The sequence below is a fragment of the Pleurodeles waltl genome, chromosome 9 (assembly GCF_031143425.1).
Source record: "Pleurodeles waltl isolate 20211129_DDA chromosome 9, aPleWal1.hap1.20221129, whole genome shotgun sequence".
NCBI classification, from domain to species: Eukaryota; Metazoa; Chordata; class Amphibia; order Caudata; family Salamandridae; genus Pleurodeles; species Pleurodeles waltl.
In genome coordinates, this window is record NC_090448.1 from 374,240,668 (window position 1) to 374,260,449 (window position 19,782).

Genomic DNA, 19,782 nt, shown 5'->3' on the forward strand with positions numbered 1-19,782 from the left:
AGTGGCATGTTGGTGGGGGGGGGGGTATTGATGGCCACCTCTTCTTGTAGCCGAGTAAGGTATTGAACACCATCCTTCCTTTTCCTCTAAAATCTTGACTCTTGTTATCGATCTACAGAACATCAACCTTGCTCCGACCAAAGAATTGAGCTTGATTCTTTAAACTATGGATGATGAACTTGACTGGAGGTTGGCAGTAGCACATTGTACGTATAATGGGCTGCCAAAAGGGCTTTATTTTGGATGTTTGATGAGAGTCTCACAGCAGTAGAAAGGATAGTCAGTTTATTTCTGGAGAGTTTGTAATTTCTTAGACTGACAATTAGATCCCTGACACTACCTGACACTTGTTTTGGTATATAAATATTCCTCCGGGTGAGGCACTTTCACAGTCCCCTCTCACAGTTATTACAATGAACTTTTCCATGTGGTTAGCAAAAGCATTTAAAAGGTGGATATGGAGGGTCTGTGTGCTAAACTTACTTATTTAAAGTACTTCTGGATAGGTTGCTACTCAGACTGTGGCTTGGGTTTGTCCAGAATGATCTGCTGCTATGGAAAATAGAAGATCACTCAGCTTTCCGTTTCCAAATCCTAAATTGTGATATATGCCTGGAGGTTTACCTTACAGCATCTACCTTTCAGTATGTGGATGACCTCATGTACATTTTTAAACAACCAAAACGATTTGGTGAACTGAGTGATCGTATTGCCCCACGTGTGACCAGACCTCACCCTCTCAGAGTCTATCTTAAGCTAAAGGTTCCGATCATAGTCAGTATTTAATGTTTGGGGTCTAACTAAACTACAATTATAAATACCAAAAGTTGATAAGGAGGTAGGAAATGGTAACATTTTATGGAGACTTTTCACAAATTGTAAGGTAGGGAACAAATGCCTGTGGGCAAATAACATGATACCTGTTCCACCACTCCACTTTCCAGCAATATAGAAAGGCGATTTACAAAGTGTAGATCTAAAGGTCAGGATTGTGTTACTAAAGATAGATATCTGGAAATGTGGACTTACATATGGAAAGTTAATATTTCAATATGAACTCACATAGGGAAGGTCTCATGTTTCTCTACGTCACCAAAGACCAAATAACCCCAGTAGGCTGAAGAACACGGGTTGATTCCAGGGCGAAATGAGCAACGAGATCTTGGCCCTGTGTGCTTTGCCAGTCCATGAAGAAAACATTGGTTTTATCATATATTTGGAAAATATTGCTATTAAATTAATCATTAAGGGCTGAATTTTCTAAATATGTTCTTGATAAGTGAGCTTAAAGATTCCTTGAGATTGGTGCATCTCTTGCTCTGCTCAATTGGTGCAATAATGGAATGCAGTCAAAAGGTTTCCAGTGCTGTTTTGAACTCAAGCTCTGCCATGTAATGTTTGAACTTGTATGGACGGTATTCTTTTGTCCACCTCTTCTGTGGATTCCTCCATTCCACAAAACCAGAGGACCATTGGCATTTACATTGTGCTCCTCCTTGCCATCACATTGCAATATTTTGACACTGTGGGACATATTTACAAGAAAATGGCGCATCAGTCCTGATACACCACTTTTCTTGTGTCACCCTGCATCCCCTAATGACACCATGTGTGCGCCATATTTACAGTATGGCGCACCATAGCGCATGTTAGGACAATAGCATAAAAAATGTTGACGCTTTGCAGGATTAACACCAAAAATGGTGGCACTAATCCTACAAAGTCCAGTGAGACTCATTAAAAAGAATGGCAGCATCACTTTCACGCCTCAGGCAGGCGTTAAAAATGACTTTAAAAATGGCGCAGTGGAAGCTTGTAAATTTCACTGCACCATTTTTGTGGGCCTCCCTGCGTGGGAATGCCCCCCCTTGCATACATTATGCCTGGTGCAGACATAATGTGGTGGAAGGGGTTACTAAGTGGTGCAATGCATGCATTGCACCATTTTGTAAATTTGGCACAGGGAAATGGCCTCCTTAAAGCCACATTTGGGGAAAAAAATTACCCTAGTGTGGTGAAAGGAGGCGCAAGGGACTTGTAAATATGCCCCTGTATTTTTTAACTTTAAAGCTAACCAATCAGAAAGTAAACCAGTTAAATCTACAACTCACAGGGGAAAAAGGATGAGAGGGAACGATCCTAATGAATGTTAATCACTGCCCTTTAGTGAGTGGGAATGGGAGGAGTATTTGTCAAACCTTAAACTATTTAGGGTGGCATGCCCAAGTTGCTGGAGTCCTCCTGATCCCAGGAGAAAAGCATACACCACCAGACCCAGCTCAAAGGCCCAGACCAAAAGCCCTACCCAAGCATGCGTTTCTCTGGGTGGTGTGACACCCCAGATGTCCCCTTCAGCCAGTGGCGGCCGGCAGCTTTAGGAGGGAGGGAGGCGGGTGGGCTACACACACACACACACACACACACTCATTCTATCACAGACATGCACGCACGCACGCGCATCCATCAACAACACTCATACCATTCAAACATGCACGCACACACCAAACAGTCATTTTAAAAGATCGCACACACTCATTCTTTCACACAAACACGCACGCACGCACATCCATTAACAACACTCATAACAATCAAACATGCACACGCGCACCAAACATTCAGTTTAAAACATCACACACATACACACACACACTTACCTTCAGCCTCCAGGTCCCAGGAGGGTTTGGGATGGGAAGGCAGCAGTCCCAGCCTCGTCACAGAGTGGGATGGGGTCAGTGAGACTGCTGACCCCACCCCACTCTGTGACGAAGTGTCACTGATTGACACTCGCCCTGGGCACTTCAGGGCTTAGACCTGAAGCACCCAGGGAGAGTGTAAATTGGTGACGCTTTCCTCGTCACCCAGAGGAGGGCCTCGAGGCACCTTTGCTGAGCCGAGGATGTCACGCCCATAGGAGCTGTGACCTTCTCAGCCCAGCAAAGTTCAGCTCAGGCAGTCAGGAGTCTGCGCAAATCGCACGTCTGCTCGTGGCTGCCTGAGCTGAACATGGAGAGTGTCTGTCAGGCTGACCTTTGTTCAGCCTGACAGCCACTCTTCATGAGGGGCAAAAGGTGGGGAGGCGTGGCCCCTCCGCCCTAAAGGACGGGCCGCCACTGCCTTAAGCTATGCCCCCGCAGGTTTTTCATTTGAAGTGTACTTCTAGAACTAGAGATTACATAGAGGACCGAATGAGAGGACTCAGGAGTGACACTGGAAAATATGTTTTTACTGAAGTGTAATGGATGCTCCAAATACACTCCCAGTAGAAGTATTAGAGACATACATGTAAAGTTAATGTGAAAATCGCTTCCGGCAGGTACACAGGCACAGTAGTAATAGGTGAGCAACCATCAGTCAAGATGCTGGGTAAGATCTGCATCACAAGAGGGCATGATGGGCTTGGCATTACCCTTCTAAAAACACATTCTGTGTTTCAAAGTAGACTACCAAACTATAGTGAATCGAGCTGCGTTAGTACTGAGAGTAATTAAGCATAACTAATTCTTCGTTCTGTTTAACACGTTTGCAATTATATCCAGAAAGGACAATTATTCACTTAAGTACTTTCTCAAAGAATAAAATATACAAAACTCTCAAGAATAATCCTATACAGAGCCCTCAGTTTTACTAAAGGCACACAAAAAGCTTGAGGTGCTTTCTGGCGGATTGCTAAACTTTTGGGAAGGGCTCTTAAAATAGTACTATGTATTACTTCACAAAGATTGCTGGGTTAGCATAGCACACAAGAATAGCTGTGTAGCGTTACAAAGACATTACTCCTCGGAGTTGTGAGGCGAAAGGTACACTAAACTCTATGGGTTCTAAGTAAGGAGATGGGGGCTCAGAAATTCCGAGTCTCACTTGTCAATGTTGTAAGCTGCAAGCAGTTTGAGCGCCATTCCAAAGTACTTGCTGGGAGAGCTGAGGCTTTCGATGCAGGCGGCACATGTCCCGTGCTTCACCCACTCATTCATCCTGTGGGGCAAAAAGACACCTGCGGTCACAAGGCACAAATCACAACGTTTTAAAAACCTGTTCGTAGCTGCCTCTTTTTTTGTGCTTTAATTTTCCACAGGCTATGCAGAATGTTCATCTATGTTTTTTAAACGTGTTTTGGGGGTCTTTTGTATACAGTAGTTGTACAGCTCCAAACAATCTGCAGACATGAGCTAAAAGAAAGGCAACTTGTATGTGTCAAATTTGCATATAAAACGTAACCGTGGGTGAAACATGAGAACCATGACCTTCACCTTCACTTACATATACATACTTACACATACACACAAATTCACAGTTACATACACTATTTTTCACATAACCACACTCTCACCTGCAAGCACGCACACAACATATATTTAAAAGCATTATCTACTTACCTGAGCTGCCATGGAAGGGCATATTCCAGTTGGCTGTACTCAATTTTTATTACACTAATAGTGTGATAAACAAGCATTTGCAATGCAATGGGTCTTGCGCTTGATCGAGTTAGAGCTATGAGCGTTGTAAATTCCTAACTTGACTTTTCTTGCCACATGCATTGAAAATGAAAAGTAAAACAGTTGAGAAGCAAGTCATTTTAAAGCTGCACTACCGCCATGAGCGTGAACACGAGTTATTGGCTCCCTGCGTGAATGTCTAGAAAGGAACGCGGCTAAAGAGAAAGACAACCCGAAACCGGAAGAGGAGCCGTCACGCGCTGTAACAGGAGGAAGCGTGACATAGTGTGATGGCCAACAAAAATGTTCACTGAGTGAAATCGCCTGTGGGAGGGAACTCAGCAAACACAGGAGGGTATGTCACAAAATGCACCAATAAAAATGAAGCATTTAAGACAAGCACAACAAATAATGAATAGCAAGAATGGGCACAGTTAAAAACCCACAGAGAGATTACAACAGGCCAGAGCAGAGCACTTGCGAGCTCGACCCTAAGAATGACAGAATGCAAGGAGAGTGGAGCACCAACTAACGTTCATATTGACGAGCTGCCACTGTGTTCCTGGCACAGAATTAGCCACCTCTGAGGCCAGGGGTAGCAAAGGCAGTGCCAGGGGTGGAAAAGGGCAAGCCAGGGGTCACAGAAGTGACCCCTAAATGACGTCCATGATGAGAAAGCCAATATACATTGTTTTTGCATAGTATGGCCCTAATTTCTGGGGGTGTGGCATATGGCAGCATTGCAAGTCACCTATGCCAAAGTGAAAGGGCAGGATTGCACCGTATTTATGTAATAAGGTGCATTCATGTCCTTCCCCCTGCGCTGGCGCCATTTCGGCAGCCTAGCTCCAACGCAGCTACCCTTGCACCATGGTGCAATGGAGCCTTTGTTGTGGGCAGGATTTTTTGACACAGGAAGGGGTATCTTCCTGTGCAAAAACCACCCTGAGAGGCGTTTTCCTCTTTCTGTGTGTGCTGCAGAATGCAGCACACATGGAAAGAAGAAAAAACTAGGAGAAATAAAGTTATTTCTCCTTGTTACACCTCACCGCGGGACATTTAAGGTTTTGGTGCATCCCCAGGTTTTCATGGTTTTGTAAATCTGGGGAAGCATAAAAATTCATGGGTGTTGTGTGGGAACACCCACCGCAATGCCCATGGAATGCCTCCCTTATGCAGAGTAAGGCAACGCAGTGATTTGCACTGCCTTGCCTTACTCCATGAATGGCCTCATAGATATGATTTTGTAGTTAGTGCAGCTGGAGCGTTACAAAAAGTGACACTTTGGCAGTGCACGGGTGTCATAAATGTGCCCCTATGTTTGTATCAAGGAGTAATAGTAGAGCAATGTTAGGTACAAAAAAAGGAGACAAAACAGGAATAAAAGAAATAACATATCAGAATCTTGACAAATGGAAGAATGAGAGGGGCGACTGGAGGGAGAAGATGCAGGAAGAGAGCACTGCAGGTTATGGCAGGAGCCAATGGATAGTGAGAACCTGTGGTTACCTCATAGTGGTAAGTGCCCAGGAGTCAAAGGAGAGCTATTGGCGGCTGGAAAAGCTGAGAGTCGAGGAGATGGAAAGTTGGCAGTTATCAGGCTATGGAGGTGTGGTGCAAAAGAACATGAGGAGATAGTGCACACCACCCCACTGCATGGGCTAAAGAAGTGTCATCCCAGGGCACACAAGCGCGGGGATGATACCATGGCAGTTTCCCACTAGCATCTATGAGCAGGGTACAAGTCCTAAATAAAGAAGTGGGGAGGTCTAACCAAGTTAGGCAGTATGCAAGTGACATCATGGCACGTGACATCACAGTGTGTGACATCGCACATGGCATCACAGCCTATGACCTCACAGGAAGTGACATCACAGGAAGTGAAATCAGATCTTAAGACCTCATACATCTGTATAGCAGGCCTATCATGAGTACATTTGAACGTATTACAATATTTAACAAAGGAGATTTTGCGTCAGGATGTGCCAAAAAAGTGACGCAACACTAACACAAAATCTGGTCCTCAACTTATACATTTATGTTTTTAAAACCCTGCAACAAACAAATTGGCACCAAGGAGACACGTGGCAGTAAATCTGTTCTGCTTAATTGGTTGCAAAGTCTGTATTTTAAAATATCTTATGTGGTTAAGACACCTGTTGCAGAGATCTTTGTGTGCCAGGTAAAATATCTGTGATGTAAAGTGCTTTGACACCCTCCATTTGGATGAGTAGTGCTATAGCCCTAAAAGAAATAGAACAAAATAGTGGCAGTCAAATTGTTATTTGTGTAAATACTGGGACAGACCAACACATCTGACATTCCTCCAGTGCATGGATATGTCTTATGCACAAGGACTCAACAAAGTCGAAAATGTGCCCCTCTTAAATACCTGTGAAGTGATAAGCTGTGTGCCTTTGTTTCCTCTCTATTGCATTTAGGTGTGAGGCACCCGCTATCTTCCAGCTAGGTTGCTCCAACAAAAGGAGGCCTGATGCCCCCTTAAAATCAGCCTTTGTTATGGGCCCAGCTGGAATCTGACAAGCCTCCTTCCCACCTGAACATTGCTGCTTGTAACAAAAGCAGACAATGTGCAGGTGGTACTGAATGTGTCCGGTGTCTAAAAATTACACCGGGACAAGTTAAGCATATTTTTGCGGTACCCATCCTCTTGGCAGGATAGATGGCGTCCACCCTGTGAAAAAAGTGGGTAGACACTGTCTACCTGTGTCTACCCTCGAATCGTGCCCTGTTGGGGGGTACAGTATTGCCCTTAAACAGGGCATGGGAGGCCTACATAAGCTCATCCTAACTCAGGGTAAGAGGGTATTCCTGAGGCCATGGGCCTCCCGATAATGGAGATTGCTGTCGGCCTGCACCTGAGAACGAAAGCATCAGTCCCATGTGACCATTGACGAGGTGCGTAATAGCTCTCAGGGCTAGAATTAATGGCAAGTTGAGAAAGTGGAGCGTGGCTGTATGATGTTTGGGGCTTTTAATGAGACACACAGGAACAATGTTCCAGCCACCCAGGTTGGTATACCCTGAAAGAACCTGCAAGTGGTGGACAACCATGGCCCAGTAAGCAGCCAATGTCAGGCATGTCCAAAGCATGTACTGCAAGCAGAGGTCAAAGTGTGAAGGATCGGAAGGGCACGATGTGCCTCTACTTTTTTGATTTGTGAAAAAACATTCTTCTACTTTTTGTGAAAAGACTATCGCCCTGAGGCGGTTAATTCAGTAGTTTAAATGCTACAGCTGAAGTGTCATTCAGTGAGTTTCCTGTGCTGTGAAACCAAAGCCGGGCAGACAGTTAAACAAGCCTTTCTACCTGCTTGCCTGAAAGAAATGCAAATGTGCTCTAGAAGTGAATCTGCAAACGTAAAGGGTGATCTGATAATGTAAAGGATCCTTGGGAGCCAGTACTAGCTTTAATTGATCAAATCACTCGAAGCTTTGTAAGGAAAAAGATGTATTCTTTTTGAGTGGTAGTGCAAAGAGTTAACAACTGTGAAGTGGGTGCTTTTAAGTGTAACTATAATTATATAGTGCTTACCACTCCTGGAGGTGTTGAAGAGACAGTTATGTAAAAAGAATTGCATCACGTACAGTCTGGGTATTACTAAAATCTATATTTTGGAAGCACCATTTTATCTTAAAACTTTTTCTACATTTTGTAGCAGTCTATCTTATACTGCCTGTAAAGTTTAAAATAATGACTTACATATTCATAGTGCTTTCTGTCACAGGCTGTGACCTCTGTACCACTAAAAATACACATTACTACCCTCCAATGCATCAAACATGATTAAATTATGTGGCTCTTTGTTTACACACAGACCTCTGCAGTTCATTAATTAATAGAGGTTTCATAATGCACTGTGGTGCATTTCCCACTAACAACATTTTAAATTTATTTTTCATTTAAGCTGAACGTTATTTTTATATATGTAGCCACCTGACGGCAAAAGAGCAAAATAAAATAAAAAATATTTTGTTTTTTAGCCACACCTTTGACCCCACTCCCATGCTCATTGAGCCCGACCCATTGCATGCAGCCTCACAGTCCCCATACTTCTTTTAATGCACCTTGACCACTGGCTGCAAGTCGGTGCCCATTATTTGACAACAGGACGAGCAGGGAAAGGTTGCTAATCTTCCCAGGGGTCAGATAAACCCAGCGAAGAATATAAAATTGTAGGCGTTTCTTGAGGGCGTCTCTGGATTTTGCGTGTGTGGGTGTGAGAAGGCATGCTCCTATTCAGTGTCATTGAGTGCCCCGGTTTCCCACTTTGTCTATCGTGTATCTAGAGGGATTTGTGTGTAAGTAGTGTGCTAGTCAGCCATTTAATAAGGTGCCGCCCAGTGTCCCTACTGTGGAGCAGAATATTCATTTAAATAATGATTTAGATGTTTTTTACGCCCACTTTTGCTCTTGTACTCAATTAAACTGTGTACAAATTGTGTCTCATCACATTTGCACTTGTTACCACCAACGCTTCGATGGTGGACAGATGAGGTGCAAAAATTGTTAATGTCCACTTTTATCCATTACTGCCACTGATTGGTAAATTGGGAACAAAAAACACTGCAATGGCCTGCCACAAATGTAATCTGCAAAGCAGCATTTTAGCATTGAATTTTACTTTTCTACTTTTCAGTGTTTTTGTAGCTCTCTAAATTTCCTCTTCTCTCTTAGAGATATTATAACCATCAAAAATATATTTTTTTGGCTGATGGCATTATTATCACTAAATGTAGTACATACCTTCTGTCTATGTTACTAGTTAATTAATTCATTCCCCCAATTAATTTTGTCTAATACATCACACAGGACATAACTTACACCCACCACAGTGTCTGCTTCGACATAAACAGGTTTCCCTCACAATCCCATTTTTTCCTCAGGTTAACTTTTGCTTCCACTTTCTTACCAAAAAGTATTTTTTTTCCAAACCATAATTTCTGCCATTTCCCTAATAGCCCTTACTCACAAGTGCTTAAACTTTAATCTGAGCAAACCTTCTCCTTTCATCATAGCTTGGCAGCAACAGTGATATGCTGTGCAATCTTTTCAGCACTCTTTCTTGCGTGGCAGGTCCTTGCCATTCAAAAAAGACCTACATTACTTTGCTTTGAATTTTTATAAATCGTCCAAACTCCAAAGAGGCACCTAAGTAATGAAATAAAGATCTGGAGAGATAGCTAAAAGATTCATACTTGTCTCTGCCCCGCATAACTGTTAGCAGTGTTCCTGTATTTTTTTTAATGTATGTTATGTTAAACATATTTAATGAAAATATATTATATTTTTACTTAGACTCCTAGATCTGTATCTCATAGTTGAGTCTATGTTTAAGCATCTGCACACCTTCCTGAAGAGCAGAATGTTAGAGGTCTTCACGACTGAGGGAGTATGGTAAGGCCAGCTAGCATCATGAACTCTCATACAGTATGTATTTGTAAAATGAAACTGGGGGTTTTGAACCAACATTTTTCTGAGAGTAGCTGGAGTGACTGTGTTTTTGTATGAGTGTGTCTACAATTGCAGAAGGGATATTATTGAACGAATAGTCCCATGGTGATACTGCATTCACCACCCAATGTAGAGATTTGGAGAACGGGTGGGCTTTCAGACTTGTGTTCATATGGAAATCAATGTGTTTTTATTGCATTTCTTATTCCAGTCCACAAAATTATTTAACAATCCAACAACAATACAAAAAGAAATTTTGTGTATGCATGTACATAATCACATAAACGTATCTTATTTACATCTTGTGTATAAAGGCATCCCAAAAGATAAAACACACCAACCCATTCCCAATAAAATGTATCCAGTGAATCCGTAAGGTGTTCCTTGCTGTTTGACCGTAAGTTCCTATTGCATATTATAACATGATTTATAAATTGGGTCTGGTGACAAGTGGGCCATTAAATTGCACTCTTCACAATTTTAAGTGTTGTGATAATATCACATCCAGTAATTACTGGCTGTAATAAACAACGCACTCTTTGTTAAATTTTTGCAGGTCAAATGTGCTAGTATTTACCAGGAGAAAAGACCTGGAATTTACAGAGCCATGTGGATTTTGATGTAATAAGCACTAGAATTTGCACGTTATTCCCCAAAAAGTCTGAAAAGGCAGAAATACCGTGTTTGATAAATGCCAAACACCTCGAAGTTGCATTTTAAAGGTTCTGATTTTTTATGTATGTTTATTTTTGTAAGGTTCTTGTTAATATACAATATATGTCGAAAAATAGAAAGAATATTCATAACCAATAAAATAAATATCAGCACAAAAAAAAAATCATACTTCACATTTTCGATTTCATGAGTAGGAGGTCTGAGATGAACAACTTGAGAAATATCAAATCAAATCTCAAAGAGTAAAAAATGAAATGTTAAACCTATTTAACACACCAGTCTGTCTCACATACATTATTTAAAGAGAATAAACTTTTCTGAATTTCCTATTGCTAGAAACCACCAATGACGATCCCCTTCAGGTGTAATACCCAGATGAGTCGAGCAGCCAAATAGTATATAAATAGGATCTGGAATTCTATTTATACCTAAACAATTAGCTATAGCTGAATAAAATCCGAAATCCTTGTACTTAATAGCAAGTCGAAATCATGTGTAACCAGGTACCACGGGTACGGCATCTGTAGCACTGATCAAATCTCTGATCTCCATTTGTGGAGGTAGGCAGGTATATGGTAAATCAGCCACCATGTGCAAAATTGCATCTTCACTGAATTAGATCCCCAGAGTGAACTTATAATCACATGTGTCATTTCGAATTTCTAAGGTACTTCCCGGGCCATTTCTTTTTTTCATTCCCTTATCACCAACTATGGATAGATTTAGCACATTCTTTACATTGGGCCAACTGATTAATGCAAAACTGACAAGAATGTTACCTAAAAATATTGACCGCAATTATTTTGGAACCTTCAATCTGCAGTAGTGCACAGTTGGTTCATACATTATGTAGTTAGCAGTAAGAAAATTGACACCATCCTATAAAGTAATTCTGAAGAATTATAGTGTTTGATTGGTTATGCAACCATGAATACAATAATAGATATGCAGCTATATACTAATTGTGAAAAGTAGGTAGGTTCATTCTTCCCTAGGGAGCGTTAGCACTTTTAGTCATATTCTAGGTCACTCCCCTCCTAAAGAAATGGTGGGGTAATGCCTCTGTGTTATTAAAACAATCTTGTGGGGCATATAGGTAAGTAAAGAAGAGAGAAATACCGCATGGGGCTCGATGATCATTTTAACAAGAGAGGCTCCACAGATGATGGAAGTCGGTTTAATTTGTCCGATAATAATCTAGTCTTATTTAGTACTGGAAGATAATGTAAGCTGTAGAGATCATCATAATTTTCGAAAAACCCGGGCCCCCAGATATCTTTTAGGATTTGTATTACAATTTTGTATTAAAAATGTGGCAGGGACTGGGGAGTAACACTGAAGAGTAAGCTTTAATTTTAGCCATGTTAACCTTGTACCCCCTAAGGTTGTAAAAGAAGTACTATGTTGAAGTAATAAGTATCTATTTTTGGTTTAGCTGGATGAAGAAATAATATCATGCTGTTAGCGTAAAGTTTAATCGTGGGAGCACCATGGAGATGAGCCCTTATAGAATCATAAGAACTTAATGAAATTGCCAGGGATTCTATAAAAACAACAAATGAAAATAGGAAACATAGAGCACCCCTGTCCAGTCCCATGTGAAATTTTGATATCCTAAACTGGTGTGCCATTTATATCGAAACACGCCTTTGTGTAAAAATATGAGGTGACTGCCCTTGTGAGCTGGGGATGGTACCCATATTAAAGTAATGGAAATACACATTTCCAGCCTTCTCAGCATTTAAAAAAGATAAACAGTTGGTATTTTATTGGAAGAGAGTCAACTATGGCCTCTAGTAAGAAAAATGTATTGAAGTAGAGCTGGCGAGCAGTGTTACAACAGTTTTCAAATTTGTGAATCAATTTTGGGAATAACATAACTATTTGAGATGCTAATAATCTTGTAACTATTTTAGAATCTCCATTTACAGGACTGATAGGGCAATATGTGTTTGTATTTGCTGAATTATTATCTTTTTTTTTTAAAGGCAGGGCAAATTGCCTTTACTGAAAGATGATGGCATACTGCTGCTTTTCTGTATTAAATAACTTTGTAATTGGCCCACTGAATTCTTTTAAAAAATTGCTCAAATCATTCTGGAGATATTCATCTTCACCAGCTGCCTTACTTTACGTTAAGCTATTCACTGCCTGAACAATTTCACCTTTCTGAAAGTGAGAGATTAGTTTATGTGCTTCAGCTGAGAAAATAAATATAATTTCTAATTTATTCAAAAACCCAGTTAGATCTTCCACTGACGCATCCCCTTGGCTTGTATTTTTTTAAAGTGATTGTGAAAACTCTGACCTGTCTTTTTAGTACTGGTAGTAGCACAACTCATGGCCGGATCTCCTATAGTAGATGTTATATTTTTAATGTTTTCAGTTTTGAACTACCAAACAAATATTTTCCCTGCATGTTCTCTATCTTCATATAGTTTTTTCCATTTAATCTGAGAGCAGTTCTTATTGCATAAACTATAATTTGAGTTTGTGTTTTGCAGCTTCCCACTGCTGATAAATATGTTATTAAGCTTTGAGGTTTCATTCCAGTTAAATAAAGCAAATTATGAAACTGTTGTAATTGATACATTTTGATTATATTTAATTTTGCTTGCTAGGCAATTACTTCCCCACAAGGTCTGCCTTGAATGCTTCCCAAACTAGCTTATCTGAAGCTGAGACTACATTTTCTTTTAAAACAAAAGTCCTCTTATCTGTAAAAGGTATGAGAAAATCGGAATCAACAAATAAATCCTTGTTGAATGATACTTTTGGGGGTATTTTTAAATATCTGAAAAATGTAATTCCTAAAGGTTTTGTGGTGTATTTGATATTAAAAAATAATCCACACAAATAGCTTTTTGAAGACGTTAGGAAAAACAACTTGCTAAGTAGAAGTGTTTTCAACTTTCTTAGGGCCTTCAGACTCCAGTTCCTGCTTCAGTGTATCCAAGGCACTAGCACTTCTCTAAGTGAAGTTTGATGTCGATTAATCAGGAGATGTAGAATTAAAAATATTAAAATCCCCTTGCACTATGATTAAATTGGGAAATGAGGTCAGTGACTTATTTGGATCATATGTATATATTTAGGATCACCATCTAGCAGGATACTGTAAGAAGTGATTGCAAAAGACTACTGATTTGCTTCTGTTGATACTGGTGTTTTATCCAACTGCTTGATCTTGACCTACTTTTTTTTAATTGATCCTGTAAATGTATTAGTTGTTAAAACTGCCACACCCCTGTGTGCTGTGGTGGCAGGTGATAGGGATGCTTGGTGAAATGGTGATTAAGTATGTCTCTTGTCTGTTCGTTTCTTAAAATGAGACACTTATATTCAAATAATTGCTGGATTGTAGCAGGCCAGGCACGATAATATGGCTTTCTGTTTTTTCTGTTTCCAAGGCCATTCACATTTACCAAAATGATATGTAACTCAACAGTCTGATGACGTTCTTTGTTTTATCGCATTTCCATGAACTATACCTGTCGTATCAATCATACTAAAACAAAAACTAATTGAAGCTCAAGAAACCATTGTTTTCATTATTTCAACTGTGGTTCCACCAGTGTGTTCCCCTAGCAAACACCCCTGCTTTTCCATCACCAAGACATTCCAGAGTTGAATCCTCCCCACCCAATCTCCCTTCCGCCCGAGCTGTCTTCCGTCTTATACCACCTACCATTTCATTCTGAAAAGTTTAAGATTGATTGATTGAACATTATAATCAAAGTTTTTTGCCGTAGATCTTTGAGAAGTTGTTGAGCAGGAACCATGTCAGCTAATGTTGCCAACTTTTAAAGATGTACATCATAATGCTGAGGAGAGAATTTTTTTCTTCATACGTAATTGCTGAAATGAACAAGAATTGTTATAGGACACATATTCTTCATGCCCATTGTGAAAGATACTGTACGTGCTCCGTGGATTGAAAAATCTTTTTTGGTGCCAATATTTAAGTCTTTCTCAAGTCCTCATTTATTTAACTGAGGAGCTTTGTCCACTTTTTGGGGAATTTATTCAAACCTTAACTTTCTTCTCCTCATTTGATTTTTGTGTTCTTCATGTTTTCATTTAAGGGCTGTTAAATCTTTTTGGAAATATTGCACATTTATTTTGAAAGCTGCCATGAAAATCCTCGATATCCAATACTTTTTTTTTTAATTCTTGGGTATGAGATCCTAGCTTTTCTATCTTGGATTACAAGAGATGCATCTGTGTGCACAAAGACACAGCCATTTTGTTTTCATTACTTTTAATAATATCAATTTCGTAGAGGATGTTCTGTAGGAGTAAAACAATTGTGTCACCTTGATTCCCTGATATAGTCTCTGATAATTGAGCATCCATAGACAGCATTTGTTCTTGTTTAAGCACTCCAGATATGCCTAATAGATTATTTATCAGGTTTTATGATGTTTGATTGTGGTGAACAGCTTGGCTTGTAGCTGTGGAAGGTCTTTGTTATTTTGATTTGCTTTATTGATATTAGACTCCTGAGGCTTCCCATGTGTTTCTAGATTCTTAAACAAAAGCTACAGTTACTGGTTCGTAATCTGGAAAACTGCCCAAACGTACCATGAAGAAAGCCATGAGAAGAGGCTAGTGGTGGTGTACTGCATTCCCAGTTACCCATACATCCACACTCGGTCTGTTATCACCACTGCTGGGCTCCAGACACTTCTTGAGAAGAGGACGTTGCACCCCACAGCACTCAACTAGCCTAGAGTCTACAGCAATCAAGCACATTGTTCCTAGGTTATTCCAGGCTTTGCCGTCATGGAGAGCAACGTATGGTGCAACTGCAGCAGAGAACCACACCAGTCAGTGGCCAGTCAGGCAGCTCACTAGCCACGTTGGGAAGGGAGTGTGGCCTTATCAGCACAAGCACTAGACCAAAGCACTTAAAATATCAGAAACTAAATGCATTAAGGCTATGATATTTTTCGCATCCAATATGGGCCACTTGTAATCAGCACAAAGAATCACTTTCATACAATTACCTTTTCTTGCAAATGCGATAGACTCATCCAGTCCACTTGCCACTCACATCCTTTTGGAATTCACAAACAAACAATTAGAAGAGTGAGATGTTGTTTTCTAACATCTTGCAACCTTTGGCAATCCATGACTATATAACACATACATTCCTTGTCCATTTAACACTGATGGCAAGCCATTTTTTAATTAATTTATTGCCATGAACTGATTATCTTAAGGAAAAGACGATTACAGCTTCCAACAGCATCGCCCTCAAGCATCCCATAACTTCACATAACCATCTGCTGGAAGTGTCGGGCACCTATCAGTTGAGGTAATGGAAATATTTGAAGTGATGGCACATTACAAATGACCAACTTCCTACACTCTACAAATTCCACTTTTCTTCAGCATTAGATGCATACATGTTCAGACAAACCTCATTTGGGCCACCCAGCTCGTATTTAGACATACTGAAACGTTAATACCTCAACGATAACACAGGCATCTGTACATCCAATTCTGAACATGCAAATGGGAAATACAGTGTGGTGGGCGCTTGTAAGTCTCAGAGCATGGCAACTGGTGAATACTATTGAACGTGTGCGTGTGTTTCTGTTGATGTTTTGTCCCGTGGTTTGTTTGTCACAGTGTTTCGAGGGTCGGAGCTGTCCTTTCAGGGGCTTCCTACAAATAATGTAGTGTTAGGTAGTATGATTACGTAATGTGTAGGTGGAGCTCATAGCTTGAGCATGGGAAGCTGTGGAATTTCAAAAGGTTGTTGATAAGTCGGAGATACTTTGCAAGAGATGGTACATAAGGATCTAGGGGCAATAGTTCTATGTGATAGGTGGCTCTAAAACCAAAAGCCCCCAGCCTTTGTGAAAGGCTGCAGATCTGCAGTTATATTTATGGATTCTATGGATAACTAATTAATCAATAGGCGGTGTTAATCTGAGAATGTTAGATTAAAGAAGGCTTTTGAATATCATGCTTTAACAAAACCAAACATGTGAGCTATGAGGGTTTTTGTGGTTGTGATATTTAAAAAGTGTTTGTTATCCTGTCATTTGAGCTCAGTCAAATTTCAAAGAGAACCATTTCATGTAAAAAAATTATTTGAAAACACTTATATATAAAACTAAATAAAAGAAGTACAAATCAGAGAAATTATTTTCACTGAAACTATAGAGGGCAGGGTATAGGGTCAAAATTAGATTTTGGAACTGGTTTATGTTGAGGTTTAAACTTAGAGTAAAAGGAGGGTCAAGAATAGTCTTAGCCTAATGGTTGAGGTTAGGGTTCGAATATGGTCAGGTTTAGATTTGGCATAAAGTTAGAATGTGGGTCTACATCGATTTTATGGTAAGAATCAATTTAGCTCTTGGGTCAGAGTCGGTTAGTGTTGGGGTAAGCTTAAATGTCTGAGTTAGGGCCAGAGTTAGACTAAAGTTTAAGCTTGCGTTCGAGTAACAGTTAGTACCATGGGTAGGTTGAAGATCAAGATTAGGTAGTGGGTCAGGACCAGTTTAAAGTTAGAATAAGGTTATGCCTAAAGAATAACTTAGAGCCAAGGCTAGGGATACCTTAGGTTTAGGGAACCTTTTAAGGGCTAAGGTCAAGCTTTGGAATAGGGCTTTGGTAAGTACTTAAAAGAAGGGTAGCACTAGGTTAGTGCTAAGTTAGGAGTTAGCACTAGTAATAGGTTTGGGTTAATCAAGGATTAGGTTAGGGAGAGGATTTAAACTAAGAGCAGAGCCTAGGTTAACGTTTAGAGATATGGCTATTGTTAGAAATGGGGTTTCTGGTTGGCTAGGGTATGCACCTCAGCCAGGCAGAACTTACCCACTCTAGTCAGTGCAAGGGAGTTACACGTCCAAGATAACCCCTGCTCACCCCCTTGGTAGCTTGGCACGAGCAGTCAGGCTTAACCCAGAGGCAATGTGTAAAGCGTTTGCACAACACACACAACACACGTGACGCAATATCCCCACCACAAAGGAAACACAACACCAGATTATATGAAAATATACTGTATTGTACACAACGCAATTATCAGACCAAACATCACATATCAGTACTATCCTGCTACCTTAGCAGTTGTCAGAACGTTACACATTAGTTACTCTGCAACATAAGCAGTAGTCACACATAACACACAGGTTACTCAGTATTCTGCAACATAAGCAGTAGTCAGGAAAACACGTTATTACATCACAGCACTTGTCATAAGAATATCATAAAATGCCCATAGTAGGAACATTAGAAAACATATGGCAAGTTAGAAAAACATATTAGCAAGCATGTCCATAAAAGGAACATTTGCATACACATATGTAAAAACATCAAATGCAGGTAGGTAATATATGAATCAAACAAAAGTCTGTGGAAAGAACTTTGGATTGCAACTATATTGGTCCTTTAAACAGTACCTGGTTGGATGAAGGCACCTCCAGTGCCTAGAAGGCAAACAATGGGGCCCCCGGCGCTCCTATGCGCAAAACAGGGGCCTCCCTTATACTCTGGGGTCAGAGGAGGGCGACATGCACCTCCTCTCTTTTATAGACAGGCCCCTCCGGGGACCGTTATTACTGGGGGCCCCCCAGGGCCTCAACCGGCCCTCACGAGGGGGGCCAAAGCCAGCCAAAACAACTTAGGGCAGGAGGGGGGCACCACGCACCCCCTCGGGTTTAATGACAGGCCCCTCCCGGGATCCGCGATCTCTGGGATCCCCGTTTTACCTAACAGCAGAAAAGGAGCGTCCTGCTCCTAACGCAGAGGCCAGGGGGAAGGGGGCACTCCCCGTGCCTTCCCCTGGTCCTGCCGTGAAGCCACAAGAAGATCGGACCCCTCCTGGGGCCCGAACAGACACTCGCCTGCACCCGATGCAGTGCACGAGTGTTCTTCCAGCTTCCCAGGCCGCTGGGGTGATCTTATTTAAAGGGGCACAATGCAGCCAGGAGCCTACGAGCTCCCACGGCTCCATAAGTGCGCTGCAAACCACGGAGAAGCACCCCTCGTGAAGAAATGGATGCAGGGGTCAGGGGTCACAGCACCCTGCCCCTGGGGAGCAGAATCTTAAGACAAGGTCCTCAGGTGGAGGGCCCAGCTACAGGCCAGCACAAGGGAAAGGCAGCAAGTGGCAAGTCCTTCAGAGTGACCAGGCAGGTCACAGGTCAGCACAGCAGCAGCAGTCCATTGAGGTTCCTGGTGAGTCCTTTCAGCCTTTGGTGTCCAGTTCCAAGATGATTCCAAGAGTCTCCAAATTGTGGGAAAAATTCCCCTGTACTTATAGTCAGTTCTTACAGTGTTTTACAATGGTAGGGAGAGGAGGTTCCAGCCAGTTACAACTGGTTCTGGGAGTGCCCCCTCTCTCCTTTCAGCACAGGCTCCAAACATCAGTGGGGGGTTAACGACCCTATTGTGTGAGGCCAGGGCACAGTCTTTACAAGTGCAGGTGTGCCCTGCCTCTCCCTTCTCTCAGCCCAGGAAGACTATTCAGTATGCAGATGCACCTCTGTGACACCTCCACCCTCCCTGTGGACAGGCTGTCTGAAAAGTATGCACAAAGCCCCAACTGTCACTCTGCCCAGACGTGGATTGGAGTCAAGCTGAAAAAAACCAGAGTCATAAGCACAGATAAATGTGCACTTTCTAGAAGTGGCATTTCTGTGATAGTAATAAAAAATACACCCACACAAGTAAGCAGCATTTATTATCACTATCACAACCATACCAAACACGCCTATGCTACCCCTCATAAATCAGACAATATCCCTTACACATAAGGCAGGGCAATTCTAATGCAATCCTATGAGAAGGCAGCACTCACAGGAGTGAGACACCAAGTTAGGCTGTTTGTCACTACTAGGACAGGCCATGCAATATGGCACATGTCCTGCCTTTCTACATACATGGCACCCTGCCCATAGGGCTAGCTACGGCGTTCCTTAGGGGTGACTTACATGTAGTACAAGGGGAGTTCTGGGCCTGGCAAGTAAATTTAGATGCCAGGTCCCTGTGGCAGAAAATTGCGCACACAGGCCCTGCGCTAGCAGGCCTGAGACAGGTTTGAAAGTCTACTTCAGTGGGTGGCGCAAGCAGCGCTGCAGGCCCACTAGTAGTATTTAATTTACAGGGCCTGGGTATAGAGATACCACTGTACAAGGGACTTATAGATAAATTAAATATGCCAATTAGGTATAAGCCAAT

The 19,782-nt window shown here is 41.5% G+C and overlaps 1 protein-coding gene across 1 annotated transcript in view; it reads right to left on the reverse strand.

Annotated features, from left to right (window-relative positions):
• LOC138258628 (ribonuclease Oy-like) overlaps positions 1 to 19,782 on the reverse strand; it is an 89,209-nt gene that overhangs the window by 34,278 nt on the left and 35,149 nt on the right. Inside the window, exon 7 of the mRNA XM_069205966.1 lies at positions 3,859 to 3,972. Coding sequence (XP_069062067.1) covers positions 3,859 to 3,972 — 114 coding nt within the window. The remainder of the gene's footprint in view (positions 1 to 3,858; positions 3,973 to 19,782) is intronic.